The 13,539-nt window shown below is 41.8% G+C and overlaps 1 protein-coding gene across 1 annotated transcript in view; it reads right to left on the bottom strand.

The window, feature by feature from the left end:
• Window positions 1-4,762: 4,762 nt before the first annotated feature.
• LOC129833918 (guanylyl cyclase C-like) overlaps window positions 4,763-13,539 on the bottom strand; it is a 14,096-nt gene continuing 5,319 nt past the window's right edge. Inside the window, exons 8-24 of the mRNA XM_055898743.1 lie at window positions 12,728-12,801; window positions 12,242-12,344; window positions 11,960-12,022; window positions 10,835-10,906; window positions 10,149-10,253; window positions 9,809-9,895; window positions 9,388-9,520; window positions 9,117-9,254; window positions 8,752-8,840; window positions 8,571-8,662; window positions 7,376-7,534; window positions 6,724-6,916; window positions 6,163-6,337; window positions 5,890-5,988; window positions 5,646-5,740; window positions 5,479-5,555; window positions 4,763-5,367 (exon numbers count right to left, since the gene is read on the bottom strand). Of these exons, the coding sequence (XP_055754718.1) occupies window positions 5,163-5,367; window positions 5,479-5,555; window positions 5,646-5,740; window positions 5,890-5,988; window positions 6,163-6,337; window positions 6,724-6,916; window positions 7,376-7,534; window positions 8,571-8,662; window positions 8,752-8,840; window positions 9,117-9,254; window positions 9,388-9,520; window positions 9,809-9,895; window positions 10,149-10,253; window positions 10,835-10,906; window positions 11,960-12,022; window positions 12,242-12,344; window positions 12,728-12,801 (1,959 nt within the window). The 3' untranslated portion in view covers window positions 4,763-5,162. The remainder of the gene's footprint in view (window positions 5,368-5,478; window positions 5,556-5,645; window positions 5,741-5,889; window positions 5,989-6,162; window positions 6,338-6,723; window positions 6,917-7,375; window positions 7,535-8,570; window positions 8,663-8,751; window positions 8,841-9,116; window positions 9,255-9,387; window positions 9,521-9,808; window positions 9,896-10,148; window positions 10,254-10,834; window positions 10,907-11,959; window positions 12,023-12,241; window positions 12,345-12,727; window positions 12,802-13,539) is intronic.

The raw sequence follows: 13,539 nt of genomic DNA, 5'->3' as shown, positions 1-13,539 counted from the left end.
TCTCTCTCTCGGGACACATTGGTGATTCATCCTTTCCTACAAAAGGAAGAACTGAAACGTCTGTTGAGAGACTCCTCCCCTCCGTTGGCCTTTCTTTCCCCTCGTCTCTTTCTCTCTGTCTGGTCCAAATGGTTTCACTGTATGTTATTCTCTGGCTCACACACACACACACACAGCTCCATGAGAACAGAGTGAGGCAGCAGGTTTCTCTAGTGTGGGTATTAATTACATGACCAGACATCGACATGGCAAAGAAGACCTGTAATCCGGGCACAACGTGGGACAAACTGCTCATCACCTGTATCCACTTGACAAGGCCTCCGCCAAAGCCAGCCACAGGTGAGTTTCCCTGCTCTGGTTTGTCTAAGGGCTCTATTCAATCCATATCGGGGAAATTCAACATTACAGCGTGACTAGAATTTAAAGACAATGTTCCCACGTTAGCAGAGACTGCATTCACTGTAAACACTGCAGATGTCGGCGCAATAGGAAATTACCTTTACATTTCTACAGCGATACAGATTGAATAGAGCCCTCATCTTGGTTGTCCTCACTTATTGTCTGCAAGTTCTTATTTTAAAGGAAAATATTTATTTCACTGGCTTCTCTATAGTATGGCATTGATATGTAGCTATATATCCTCCCCATTGGCTTAGCGATGGATACAGCATAGTCATTGATACAGTATTATGGGGACTTTGTCATCCTTTTCCACCAGAATCCCCACCTGTAAAATGGAGTAGCGATGTTCCTCCCCAGTACAACCCAGCAGTGAGTCCGGCTGTGTGGATATCAGTGGTAGTCGTAGTGAACGGCTCCATCCTGGCAATGTTTCTATTTTTCATCATATACAAAATGCAGGCAAGGCGCAATCACACTGCAGGTAAGGAATGCAATTGAGGTTAATGACAATGTGTATTTTTATCTGTTTCACAGCAAGTGTCTTGTTCAGTGCTTTCATTTGAGTGAAGTGGGGTTGAAGACAAATTAAGCATGAAGCTACTCTAGTTTCTGTTCCCCTCTGATAGGCTCTCTGGGGACTGCCCTACTGTCTATTTTACTCTTAACACGCATCCGTTGGTTTTTGAGGACCAAAAAAGTATTCTTCACACCCAATATGCATATACCTCACACACTCATACTTACACACACACACACACACAAATAAACACCCAAATGGCAACAGTTACTACTACATGTGAGTACACCACTGAATGGTAATGAGATTACTAGGTTAGCTCCATTACATACAGGGATACATGCCCTGAATACCAGCCCTCATTTACATCCCTCTTGCTCACAGTTCGCTCTGTGTTGAGCTGGATAGAAGACATAGAACAACCATTTAACTTAACAATGTTTGGAATTGAGTGACGGGTAGAGGGCCGGCATTGTTGTATATATTTCTTCATTTAGCTTTTCTGAGAGAACATTCTTCTTAAAACTTCTTGTGAATAGGGGGCGCTGTTTTCACTTTGGGGAAAAATCATGCCCAAATTAAACGGCCTCGTACTCTGTTCTAGATAATACAATATGCATAGTATTATTACTATTGGATAGAAAACACTCTGCAGTTTCTAAAACTGTTTGAATTATATCTGTGAGTAAAACAGAACTCATTTGGCAGCAAACTTCCAGATAGGAAGTGAAAATTCTGAAAATGGGGCTCTGTGTCAGGGCCTGCCTATTCAACTGGCTTATATTTATGGATCTGTATGCACTTCATACGCCTTCCACTAGATGTCAACAGGCAGTAGAAGGTTGAATGGGGTATCTAGCTTGATGTGAGGCCGAATGAGAGCTTTTGGAGTGACAGGTCCGCTCTTTGGTCAGTTTTCAACTGCGCGCCGGGGAACCTCACATTGTCTTCTGAAAAGCGTTCGGTATACACGACGAATTGCTCCGGCTCTGATTTTATTGGATACATATGACAAAAACATAAAGAAGGATTTTTCAACCGAGTTTGACCAGTTTATTCAACGTTTATTGGGACTTTTGGAATTTTCCGTTCCAGGCGCCAAGAGTTGATGGGCATGTTCGCGCCACAATGCTAGACAAAGTTGCTAATTCGACAGAAGAAATGGACATTCTAAAACCAAACAACGATTTATTCTGTAACTAGGACTCCTTGCACAACATTCTGATGGAAGATCAGCAAAAGTAAGAGAATATTTATGATGTTATTTCGTATTTTTGTGTAATATGTTGGCTCCAACACGGCGGAGAATAGGTGAGCGCTGTCTCACAATAATGCATGCTGTATGTTGCAGTAAAGTTATTTTTAAAAATCTAACACAGCGGTTGCATTAAGAACCAGTGTATCTTTCATTTGCTGTACAACATGTATTTTTTAGTGAAGTTTATGATGAGTTCTTTGGTTAGATTAGGTGACTGTCCAAATATCTCCGGACATTTTGGTGCATTGTTGCTACGTATTCACAATGTAAAACCAGGATTTGTACCTCTAAATATGCAAATTTTCGAACAAAACATAAATGTATTGCATAACATGATGTTATAAGACTGTCATCTGATGAAGTTGTCCAAAGGTTAGTGATTAATTTTATCTCTATTGCTGGTTTTTGTGAAAGCTATGTTGGCGGTGAATAAATGGCTTTGTGTGTTTGGCTATTGTGGAGAGCTAATATAATTATATATTGTGTTTTTGCTGTAAAACACTTAAAAAATTGCAAATATTGGCTGGATTCACAAGATGTTTATCTTTCATTTGCTATACACCATGTATTTTTCATAAATGTTTTATGATGAGTATTTATGTATTTCACGTTGCTCTCTGTAATTATTCTGGCTGTTTTGGTGCTATTTGTTATGGTGGCTGCAATGTAAAACTATGATTTATACCTCAAATATGCAAATTTTCGAACAAAACATAATGTATTGTATAACATGATGTTATACGACTGTCATCTGATGAAGTTGTCCAAAGGTTAGTGATTCATTTTATCTCTATTGCTGTTTTTTGTGAAAGCTATGTTGGCGGTGAATAAATGGCTTTGTGTTTGGCTATTGTGGTGAGCTAATATAAATACATATTGTGTTTTCGCTGTAAAACATTTTAAAAATGTGAAATGATGGCTGGATTCACAAGATGTTTATCTTTCATTTGCTGTATTGGACTTGTGATTTCATGAAATTATATTATATGATATCCCTGTCCCGTTAGGCTAGGCTATGCTAGTCAGCTTTTTTGATGAGGAGGATCCCGGATCTGGGAGGGAGACTCGTTAGAGTTAACTCTATCCAATTGCTGCCAATTATTCACTGATTCAGATTAGAAGTATAGGCCTTCTTTATCATGTTGATGTAGATTTCTCTTTAGGAAGAATAATGCTGGGTAATGCTTGTTTCTGCTCCAGGTGAACCAGAGGCAGGACTTAACCCTCCAGCTAAAGCCCTGCCACCTGTGGAGGGAGACTGTACAGTAGCTGTGGTACAGAGAGAGGAGGAGGCCCCTCCATCTTGTGCTCAGCTGAATGGTGGGCCCCAAACATGCTTCAGGCAGGAGGTGTCCACCTACAGCGGTGCTTCGGGGTGTGGCTCTCTTGGGGAGGCTGGTGGCATGTTCATGTGCAATGGTCTGAGGGAGCATTGGATCCCACTTCCTGCCACTGAGCTGGGGGATGCTGCTTTGGTGACCACCAAGACTGTGCAATGTTCTGACTGAGAGGACATCATTTTGACATATAAAACCACATGGCCATTGTTAAGCAAACGGACTTGTTCTTTGCAGTATTGTTGGTACAGTATAATAATTTAGATGCACGTTTTTTAACATTTGTGATGGTGTAGGAGTAAAGACAAACCTGTAAGAGAATACTATGGGAGACAACTATGTACTTGTGTTTCTATACTTAAATATTGTCAAGACAATAAGACAAATCTGAGTAGATTGGGTTAACTCCAATACTAACGCGGCTGTTATAGGATATTTCTATTTTAACTCTTATTCTGTGTAGATTTTGCTGGTAGTTTTAGAATGAAGGTATTATCTGGCCAATTATATGGCTATATGTCGTGCTGTACATTTGTGTATGATGTGGAAAAACAATAACATGGAATTAATCAAATGCAGTGAAATTATGCAATTTGGCAATATATGTCAATGTAAAACCAGTTGTAAATATTACTTTAAAATGAGCAAACATGTGGAATAACATTTACATTAACTTTATAATTCACTTTTAGATAATGTCGAAGTAAAGGTGATAACTGCTATTAACTTGGGGATATATTTGACACATCACAATCAACAAAACACAAACTTATTATGTAAATTTTACCCCGACTCATATTCAATACAGTACATTTCGATAAGAAAGAGGTTCTCTGACCTCAGAGATGTAGAGGCAAGGTTTTTGGTTAAACAAAAGTATACTGATCTTTTTACAGAAAGTTATTTTGTTTCTATTCAGTGGACACACTTTACTAATAAAGGTTGGAAACCCTATAAAAAAAATAGTGGGCCTTTAAAATGACAGCATTTCAAGCTACTCTATCAAATTTGAGGATAAAAACACATTTTGTACTATGACCCAATAAAATGCCCTGAGATTATAATGAGAAACTATGAACTAATAAAATGCACTGAGATTACAATGAGAAACTATAAACCAATAAAATGCCCTGAGATTACAATGAGAAACTATGAACCAACACTGTGTGTATACATCATTTATAAGATGTAATCATCACGTTATTGATGGCAATATTAAGCTTTAGTATTATTATTATGCTTCGGTGATAATCAGTGATATTGTTTTGAACAATTGTTCATTGTTGATCGCTGAGAAAATGCAGAAATACTCATATTTGTCTTTTCTTCAGGGGCTTCTTAAAGTAGAGGAGTACCATCTTGTTCCTTGGTTTACTGGTTCAGGTTTTCCTAAAGCATCTCCATTACAGACTATTTATGGAACGTCTCCTCACATTTTGCTCATGTGACCCAAAATAACCTTTATCTCAAACCAGAAAACCATGTCTTTTACCCAGAAATTAATTGTAAAATAGTCAGGTTTCCTATGTATAAGACATTACTGTAGCTATTGTATGAGGTGAATATAAGACTACTTGACTCCACTGTCATCGTTTGACAGCGTGTAGTAGCGCTGTATCTCCACAGGAGGCAGTCTGGTCCTGGGTGGCTACAGGTAGGTGCTGGGAATGTCTGTGATGGCCAGGTGTAGGTACTCTGGCAGGCCGTCCTCCTGGCTCCCATTGGTCTCCCCCCTCCTGACTCTGGTGGAGAGGGTCTTCCTCTTCTCCATGCCGTTGGTCCCCGGCCCTCTGTTCTCCAGGCTGGACACGATCATCTCAGACAGATCCTGCTGTAGCCTCTGGAAGTTCTCCCTGAGGAGACAACCAGGGACAAGATGTTTGGATTATTTGACATACATAATGCTCCATATAGATATGGGTGATAGATACAGTATAAGTTCAGGATGGGTGGTTTCTACTCACGCTGTCGGGGGCGTTGGCAGGTTGTATTCTGTCCCCGTCACCCCTGTTAACCAGTATGTCATCTCATTGCCTTTACCCTATAATACATACACAAACATACAAATTGTTGGCATAATCTGAACTCTATACTCACAAAACCATCTCATAGCTTTGTGAACCCAGCTTACCTTCAGAAAGGTCTCTCCTCTCTGCTCATACTCAAACTTGCAGTCTGTCCGTTGGAGGATGTTTATGGTGGGCTGGCTGACATGGATTCTTAGTGCTGGAGAGGAAGCATGAGAGGTGTCATCCTATGGTGAATATACGCTGCTAGAATGGAGCTGTGCTTGTGATAGCTGAGGAGAATGTTTGTAAGTGTTCATCCCAGTGGTTATGTTTGATGTGTCCGTGTCTGTGTGTGTTGTCTCTTACGCAGGCCTGCGGACTCCATGCGTGAGGCAGTGTTGACTGTGTCTCCAAACAGACAGTAACGTGGCATCTTGTTCCCCACCACACCCGCCGCACACGGCCCTGTAAATACACCAGACACAGTGAAAGCTAAACACACAGCAGGCAGTGACAGTGTTACTTACAGGACTGTATTGGCCCAACGTTATGAACTTAAAATAAAACTCAATTGTGGGAAAAGCTAAGATCTATACAAACTACTGTATGGGCCAGTTATATTGTGCTGAGATGGGGTACCTGAGTGCACCCCGATGCGGATCCACAGGGGTATGCCCGGTAGGTGTTGGAGCTGGAAGGTCCCTACGAAAGCTAGGATGTCCAGGGCCATGTGGGCGATGTCCACTGCGTGCCGGTTGCCATTGCGCCGCGGCAACCCTGACGCCACCATGTACGCATCACCGATCGTCTCCACCTGGCAGAGAGAGAAGAAGAGATGATAACCCTCTGAAATGTCATCGGAATACAATAATAACATTCACATATCATATGAAAACTGTTGTCCCCACTCAACTATTCCATCTCAAATGGTATGAATGCTTTCAATTCCATAATACTACAGTAACAACATTACTGTAGATTCTTCTTTAGTACAGTGGCTTGCGAATTTTTTGAACATTTTTATTTTTTACATTTCTCTTGACCAATTTGGACTAATTTGTGTATGTCCATTACATGAAATCCAAATAAAAAAACATTTAAATTACAGGTTGTAATGCAACAAAATAGGAAAGACGCCAAGGGGGTGAATACTTTTACAAGGCACTGTATGTGAACATGTCAAGCCTCAGTCCCAACTACCTTGTATACATCATGGTGGTCCAGGATCCTGTCAAAGTTCTTGTAGATGTCGTTGAGCATGTCCACCACCTCCATGGGCGTGCTGTACTGGCACAGGGTGGTGAAGCCCACGATGTCACTGAAGTAGACCGTCACCTCATCAAACAGCTCTGGCTCCACACTGCCCGTCTCCTTCAGGGAACGCACCACTGGGCTGAGGAGGGAAGCAGGGGGACGGGAGGTTAGGCTGAGCGACTCCTTATCGTTCTGTTGGCTTCCAAAAGCTAAATAGGCTGGCAGGTGTGTTAGGGTTAAGCGTTAAGAGGATTGGGGTTGTTAGGGTTGAACCAGGATGTGGACATAAAGCTCAGGTTAGGGGTAAGGTTAGGGTGATAGCTAGGGTTAGGGTTGAACCAGGATGTGGACATAAAGCTCAGGTTAGGGGTAAGGTTAGGGTGATAGCTAGGGTTAGGGTTGAACCAGGATGTGGACATGAAGCTAGTGTTAGAGTTAGGGTTAAGGGTTAGGGTTGAGCCAGGATGTGGACATAAAGCTCAGGTTAGGGGTAAGGTTAGGGTGATAGCTAGGGTTAGGGTTGAACCAGGATGTGGACATGAAGCTAGTGTTAGAGTTAGGGTTAAGGGTTAAGGTTGAGCTGGGATGCATGACATACGCTGGTAGGAGCAGGAAGTTGAGTCTGTCAGCCCTGTCTCTCTCAGCCTTGTACAGAGAGGTTCTCTCCTCCACCAGGTGCTCCAGGTTCTTGGAGTACATCTGCAGCCGACGGATCAGGTTGTCCATGTAGCTCTCATTAGCCTGGTTGTGCAGGTTGCTGAATGATTGTGGAACATGGGGAAAAAAATGACCAAATCTCTGTAATGATAAAAGCCCAATAGCTCAGAAAATCTTTAACAAGAGAAAAATCCGAATTGGAGATTGTCTATCACTCCAACTTTTGCATGAATAATGCATTGACAGAACTCTAAATTTCTAAGACGTCTGTATGTTAAACACAAATCAGCTGTTGACATGCCATGGCTTTTGGTATGTAAAAAGGGTTTTGATTGACTAAATGTACTGAGTGTACAAAACATTAATAACACCTGCCTTTTCCATGACATAGCCTGACCAGGTGAATCCAGGTGAGAGCTATGATCCCTTATTGATGTCACTTGTTAAATCGACTTCAGTCAGTGTAGATGAAGGGGAGGAGACACGTAAAAAAAAAATTTAAGCCTTGAGACAACTGAGACATGGATTGTGTATGTGTTCCATTCAGAGGGTGACAAGTGTTTTGAATGGGGTATGGTAATAGGTGCCAGGCGCACTGGTTTGTGTCAAGAACTGCAACGCTGCTGGGTTTTTCACAGTCAACAGTTTCCTGTGTGTATCAAGAATGGTCCACTGCTGCTTTTTGTTCTATGTTGCTCTGTCTGTATGCTACGTCTTGCTTGTTCTATGTTGCTATGTCTGTATGCTATGTCTTGTTCTATGTTGCTATTGTCTATATTGTAATTGTTTTTAATAACCTGCCCAGGGACTGCGGTTGAAAATTAGCCGGCTGGCTAAAACCGGCACTTTTACTGAAATGTTGATTAATGTGCACTGTCCCTGTAAAAAATAAACTCAAACTCAAACCCAAAGGACATCCAGCCAACTTGACACAACTGTGGGAAGCATTGGAGTCAACATGGGCCAGCGTCCCTGTGGAACGCTTCTACACCTTGTGGGGTGCAACTCAATATTAGGATTGTGTTTTGTACACTCAGTGTAGATATGGAATATCAGGCATTATGTACACACACACACACACACAAACTCACACATCATGCACACACACTCGCACTCTCATGAAGCACTGGGCTTACCTGAATATCTTACCCAGAGATCCCTCTATTTTCTTGAAGTCTGGCCTCCTCTCCGGGTCCTCTTCCCAGCAGTTCTTTATCAGCATGTAAAGCTGCAGGAGACAAGTACAATGACAACCATACATACAAACTAACACAGATATGCATGCGTACGTGAGGAATGCTATGAGGGGCCTTGTACCTCCGCCTCGTTTTCTGCTGCTGTCTCAAAGTTCAGATCTGGCCTGAAGAAGCCAGTTTGACTTGGGTACTGCACCATGTACAGCTTCTCTGGGGGAGGAAGGAAAGGGGAATTCAGTTGACAGCCATGCCATCATTTACAGTAAAATAATACAAATTTCAATCTCCCTTTGCAAAATCCCTAGAATAGTAATTGATAACAGTGATCCCTAGTGAGCAGAAGTTGTATTTACATGTAATGGCCAGCAGGGGCCGCTGTTAAATTACCAGTGTGAGGTGCATAGACATAAAAAACTTGATAACTTTTACTATTGCTGAAAACTGTTCTGCATGACTCTCTGACTATAGCCGCCAGACCATTAGTACCTGCGATGTCGGAGCAGGCCTGGGTGAAGAAGGGGTTCTTCCTCAGTATGATCTCCTGAGCGATGATGGCAAAGCTGTAGACGTCCCCCTTCTGGGAGATCCCCTGCTTCCGGAGGTGTTCTGGAGCCGTCCACAAGTCTGACAGAAAGGAGAGGGACCAGAATGGGATATCAAATCCCTCTCCTGCTTGAGTTTTTTACTAACTTCATGGCATAATACTTTCAGGTTGAATCATTTACTTGTAAGGGAAAAAGTGGGCAGAGGGCTTCACCTTTGCAGGGGTTGAGGATGGTGTTGCAGCCAAAGTCTGTGATTTTGACCACCATGCGGTTGTCCACCACACAGTTTGAGGACTTCAGTCGGCCATGGACCTCAATGTTGCTGGAGTGGAGGTAGGACATGCCCTGAAACCGCCACCAGGGTGAGCCCCACACAGCTACAGCATGCAACACCAGTGGTTCTCAACCAGGGGTACTATGACAACTGGGGGTACTTGAGAAGACTCATGAGACCATAGGGTTACTGGTAAAATGCACATGAGGGGGTACTTAAGGGGTACCACAGCCAGAGCAAAATTCAGTTGGTGGTACAGTAAGCAAAAAAGGTTGGGGGGCACTGGATTACACCATATTACAATGTCAGTGCATTTACCCACAGTAAACACATAGTACAACCAAACTACATAAGCATACCTTAGCTATGTCATACATGACTGAAATCTTGAATTCCAAGTCCATGAAGGTCTTTTCAGGATAGGAGATTGTGTCATTAAGGACATACTGTAAAGACAGTGAATTACAGAGTTTACTGCAGTTCAGTTTATGCTTGAGTGTTTTTGTTTCTGCCTGGTAGGGTATTAGAAAACTGAGTGAATGTAACTGTGATTGTGACCCAGGCGCTGTCGGTAAAGGAGTTCTGTAATCAACATGTGTGTAAATGTCATTTGCTTATCATTGCACAATGAAGATATATGGGTGGAAAGTAGGACACTGATTCCCACCATAAAGTTGTGTTCTCTGCCAATCCTCTTACCCTCAGGGATCCCCTCTCACAGTATTCAAAAACTCCAAACAGGCCATACTCAAACTTCACCGTGCCATAGAACTTAGTCAGGTTGTAGTAGTCAATACGCAGGAGCTGAGAGAGAGAGAGAGAGAGAGAGAGAGAGAGAGAGAGAGAGAGAGAGAGAGAGAGAGAGAGAGAGAGAGAGAGAGAGAGAGAGAGAGAGAAGAGAGAGAGAGAGAGAGAGAGAGAGAGAGAGAGAGAGAGAGAGAGAGAGAAGAGAGAGAGAGAGAGAGAGAGAGAGAGAGAGAGAGAGAGAGAGAGAGAGAGAGACGAGAGGAGGAGAGAGAGAGAGAGAGAGAGAGAGAGAGAGAGAGAGAGAGAGAGAGAGAGATCATGACTTCCTCACACTCATTTACACACTCTACTTTTATCACCTAGTTGCTCACATAAGGTCACATAGGCTATCTCCTCTGATTGACAAGGAGATAAAAGATTCCTCCATAGGGCCACAAAACACACACACACAAATCTTCAAACCTCTGTTGTTCACACCACATCAAGATAAGCAAATATGTGGTTGAGCTCGGGCCACATAGACACTCAAAATGGACACTAGATCAGTGGATAGCTGACTGGACTACTGTTTGAATCCGCAGGTTAGGAGAACCACGATAGCGGCGGAGAGGAAATGACATCATTAGCAAGAACCTTACAGTGTTGAGCTCAATCCTCTGGATCTCACTGAAGTTGCCATCTGTGTGTTGCAGCTCCTTCAGGATCACGGGCTGAAAATAATAGATCCATAATAATAGAGTAGAAGTTATGCCCATTTCAGCCCTTAAGAGTAGTTACTGGTGGGTCGTTCCTCCAATTCAGTGCCTTTCAAGAAGTGTAACTGTCACGAAGAGCACATATTCAACTTCATGAAAAACACTTTCCCCGTCTCAAGGGGTTAAATAAAAATATTACTATAGTAAGTGCCTATTAAGTGTCAAATAAAGTAACAGGGTTGACGATTTCATCTTAAATCAGCCATAATCCCTTTGTGACAGGGGAAATGGAAGCTTGTTGTGGGCAACAGGGGGTTGCAATTGAATGCAAACTTCACAAAAAATAAATAAAAATCAAACATTTCTAGCCTGTCTATCTATGGGTAACAGGTTTATGCTCGATCTGCTCAGTTTTCCACCACAAAACACCAGAAAATTGCCACAAAGACTAGAACCAGCTCTCCTGCTTTTACACTATGATTTGACTATTAAGGGAAAGGGAAAGCGGATATCTAGTCAGTTGCATTCAACTGAACATTTTATTCCGCACTTAACCCAACCCCTCTGAATCAAAGATGTTAATTTTGAAAAACATATTTAAAAAGGAATAGTTAGACCATATTAACGAGAGTTCAGTTCAAGTGACAGGGTTGACCTTAAAATGAGGAACAAACGTAAATTAATCACTAATCACATGAAATAAATAATAACCTTCAGAAACGACTTTGTCAAAGCAACAAAATAACTAGGGCTTTACAATGATGGTGAAATATGGGGGTTAAGTGGGTTAAAATCTTCCTAGAAGTCAGAGAGGGTGCACAGAGGGACATGTCATGCTGAATTTTTGCACTTTAGCAAGTCTTTATTCATTTATTGAATTCTCCACGTAGTCTACATTAAATGGCACATCATTTAATATAACAGGCTTTTAAAATGTTATATTGGTGCACAATTTGTCCTTAAAATATCAAATGGACGCAAAAGGAAATCTTTTCACGGAACGACCCTGGTATGACAACTCACACCATGTGTTTAAGTCAGTTTATGGACCAAAGAGTGTAATGGCACCTTTTTGTCATAGCGAGCCCTGTGAATCTGGTAACAGCTGTCCTTCCTGTTGTCTTCATCGATCTGATATATAGAAAGAAAAAGGGATAAATAATTCGGAATAAATCCCTGGGTATTAGAGAACACAGGGAGTATTAGCATGTCAATGAAATAATTTAAACCAACATCAGTGTAACACCAGCTTGTGTTGGCCATGCATTATGGGAGTTTGAGAGATGACATACTATGAATAGAAACAGACAGGCAAAAACATCATGACAAGGAGGAGGTGAGGGAGGTCACCTTCAGTGAGACCAGGCTTAACTCTTTCCCATCCAGCGGACCAATCAGGTCTTGGCTGATGTGGGACCACCTCTTTTGGTTTTGACGTTCCTTCATGTTCTGCCTATTGGCCATAAATCAAATCAAACCAGAGTTTATTTGTGACGTGCACAGGATACAGCAAGTGTAAACAGTACAGGGAAATACTTGCTTGCAAGCTCTTCCTCAACAATGCAGTAATACTAAGTAGTATAAAAGAATAATACACACAGGAATATATACTATATACAAGGTCAATATCAGTATCAATCAAGGAAAGGGATTCTGGTGACAGTTATGTAATCAGGTTTAAAGTGACTGAGCAGAAGGGTAAATATAATAATAATAATAATGTTAATAATAATAATAATAAATAGACAAACACAGAGGTGAGTGAGACATGTCATCAAGTAACAATGTGATTGGACAGAAGTGAGAACACAGAGGTTGGTGTGGTGCATATTTGACCTGTAGAAGATCAGAGCGATGGCAGTCACCACCACAACACTGACACTCAGGACGATCACAATGATATCCTCTGTCTTCAGATCTGGAATCACAAACATAGAATAAGTATTCCCCCTACCAATACTGTATCTTCGTACCAAGATGTAACAGAAACTTCAAAAGAGCTTGTGTACAAGAATAAACTTTGTACTGTTACTAGTGTTTATATATAAAATTAAATTAAATTGTATTTGTCACATGTGCCGAACACAGCAGATGGAGACCTTGCCATGACATGCTTACTTACAAGCCCTTAACCAACAATGCAGAGTTTTTAAAAAGTAAATAAACTTGGGGAAAATAGTAACGCAACAAAAAAACTATAACGAGGCAACAAGGGGTACCGGTACCGAATAAATGTGAAGGGGTAATATAGGTCATATGTAGATAAGGCTAAAGTGACTATGCATAGATAATAAACAGAGAGTAGCAGCAGTGTATGTGAAGAGTGTGAATGAATGTGAATGTGTGTGTATGTTTGTGTGTGTGTGTGTGTGTGTGTGTGTGTGTGTGTGTGTGTGTGTGTGTGTGTTTGTGTGTGTGTGTGTGTGTGTGTGTGTGTGTGTGTGTGTGTGTGTGTGTGTGTGTGTGTGTGTGTGTGCGTGCGTGCGTGCGTGCGTGCGTGCGTGCGTGCGTGCGTGCGTGTGTACGTGTACGTGTGTGTGTGTCGTCAATATGCATGTGTGTGTGTGTGTGTGGGTGTGTTGGAGTGTCAGTGTAGTATGTGTGAGTGTGTGGTTAGAGTCCAGTGAGTGTGCATTGAAATAAATGTA

This window comes from Salvelinus fontinalis, chromosome 34 (genome assembly GCF_029448725.1).
Source record: "Salvelinus fontinalis isolate EN_2023a chromosome 34, ASM2944872v1, whole genome shotgun sequence".
NCBI lineage: Eukaryota > Metazoa > Chordata > Actinopteri > Salmoniformes > Salmonidae > Salvelinus > Salvelinus fontinalis.
This window is presented reverse-complemented; position numbering and strand designations above follow the sequence as displayed.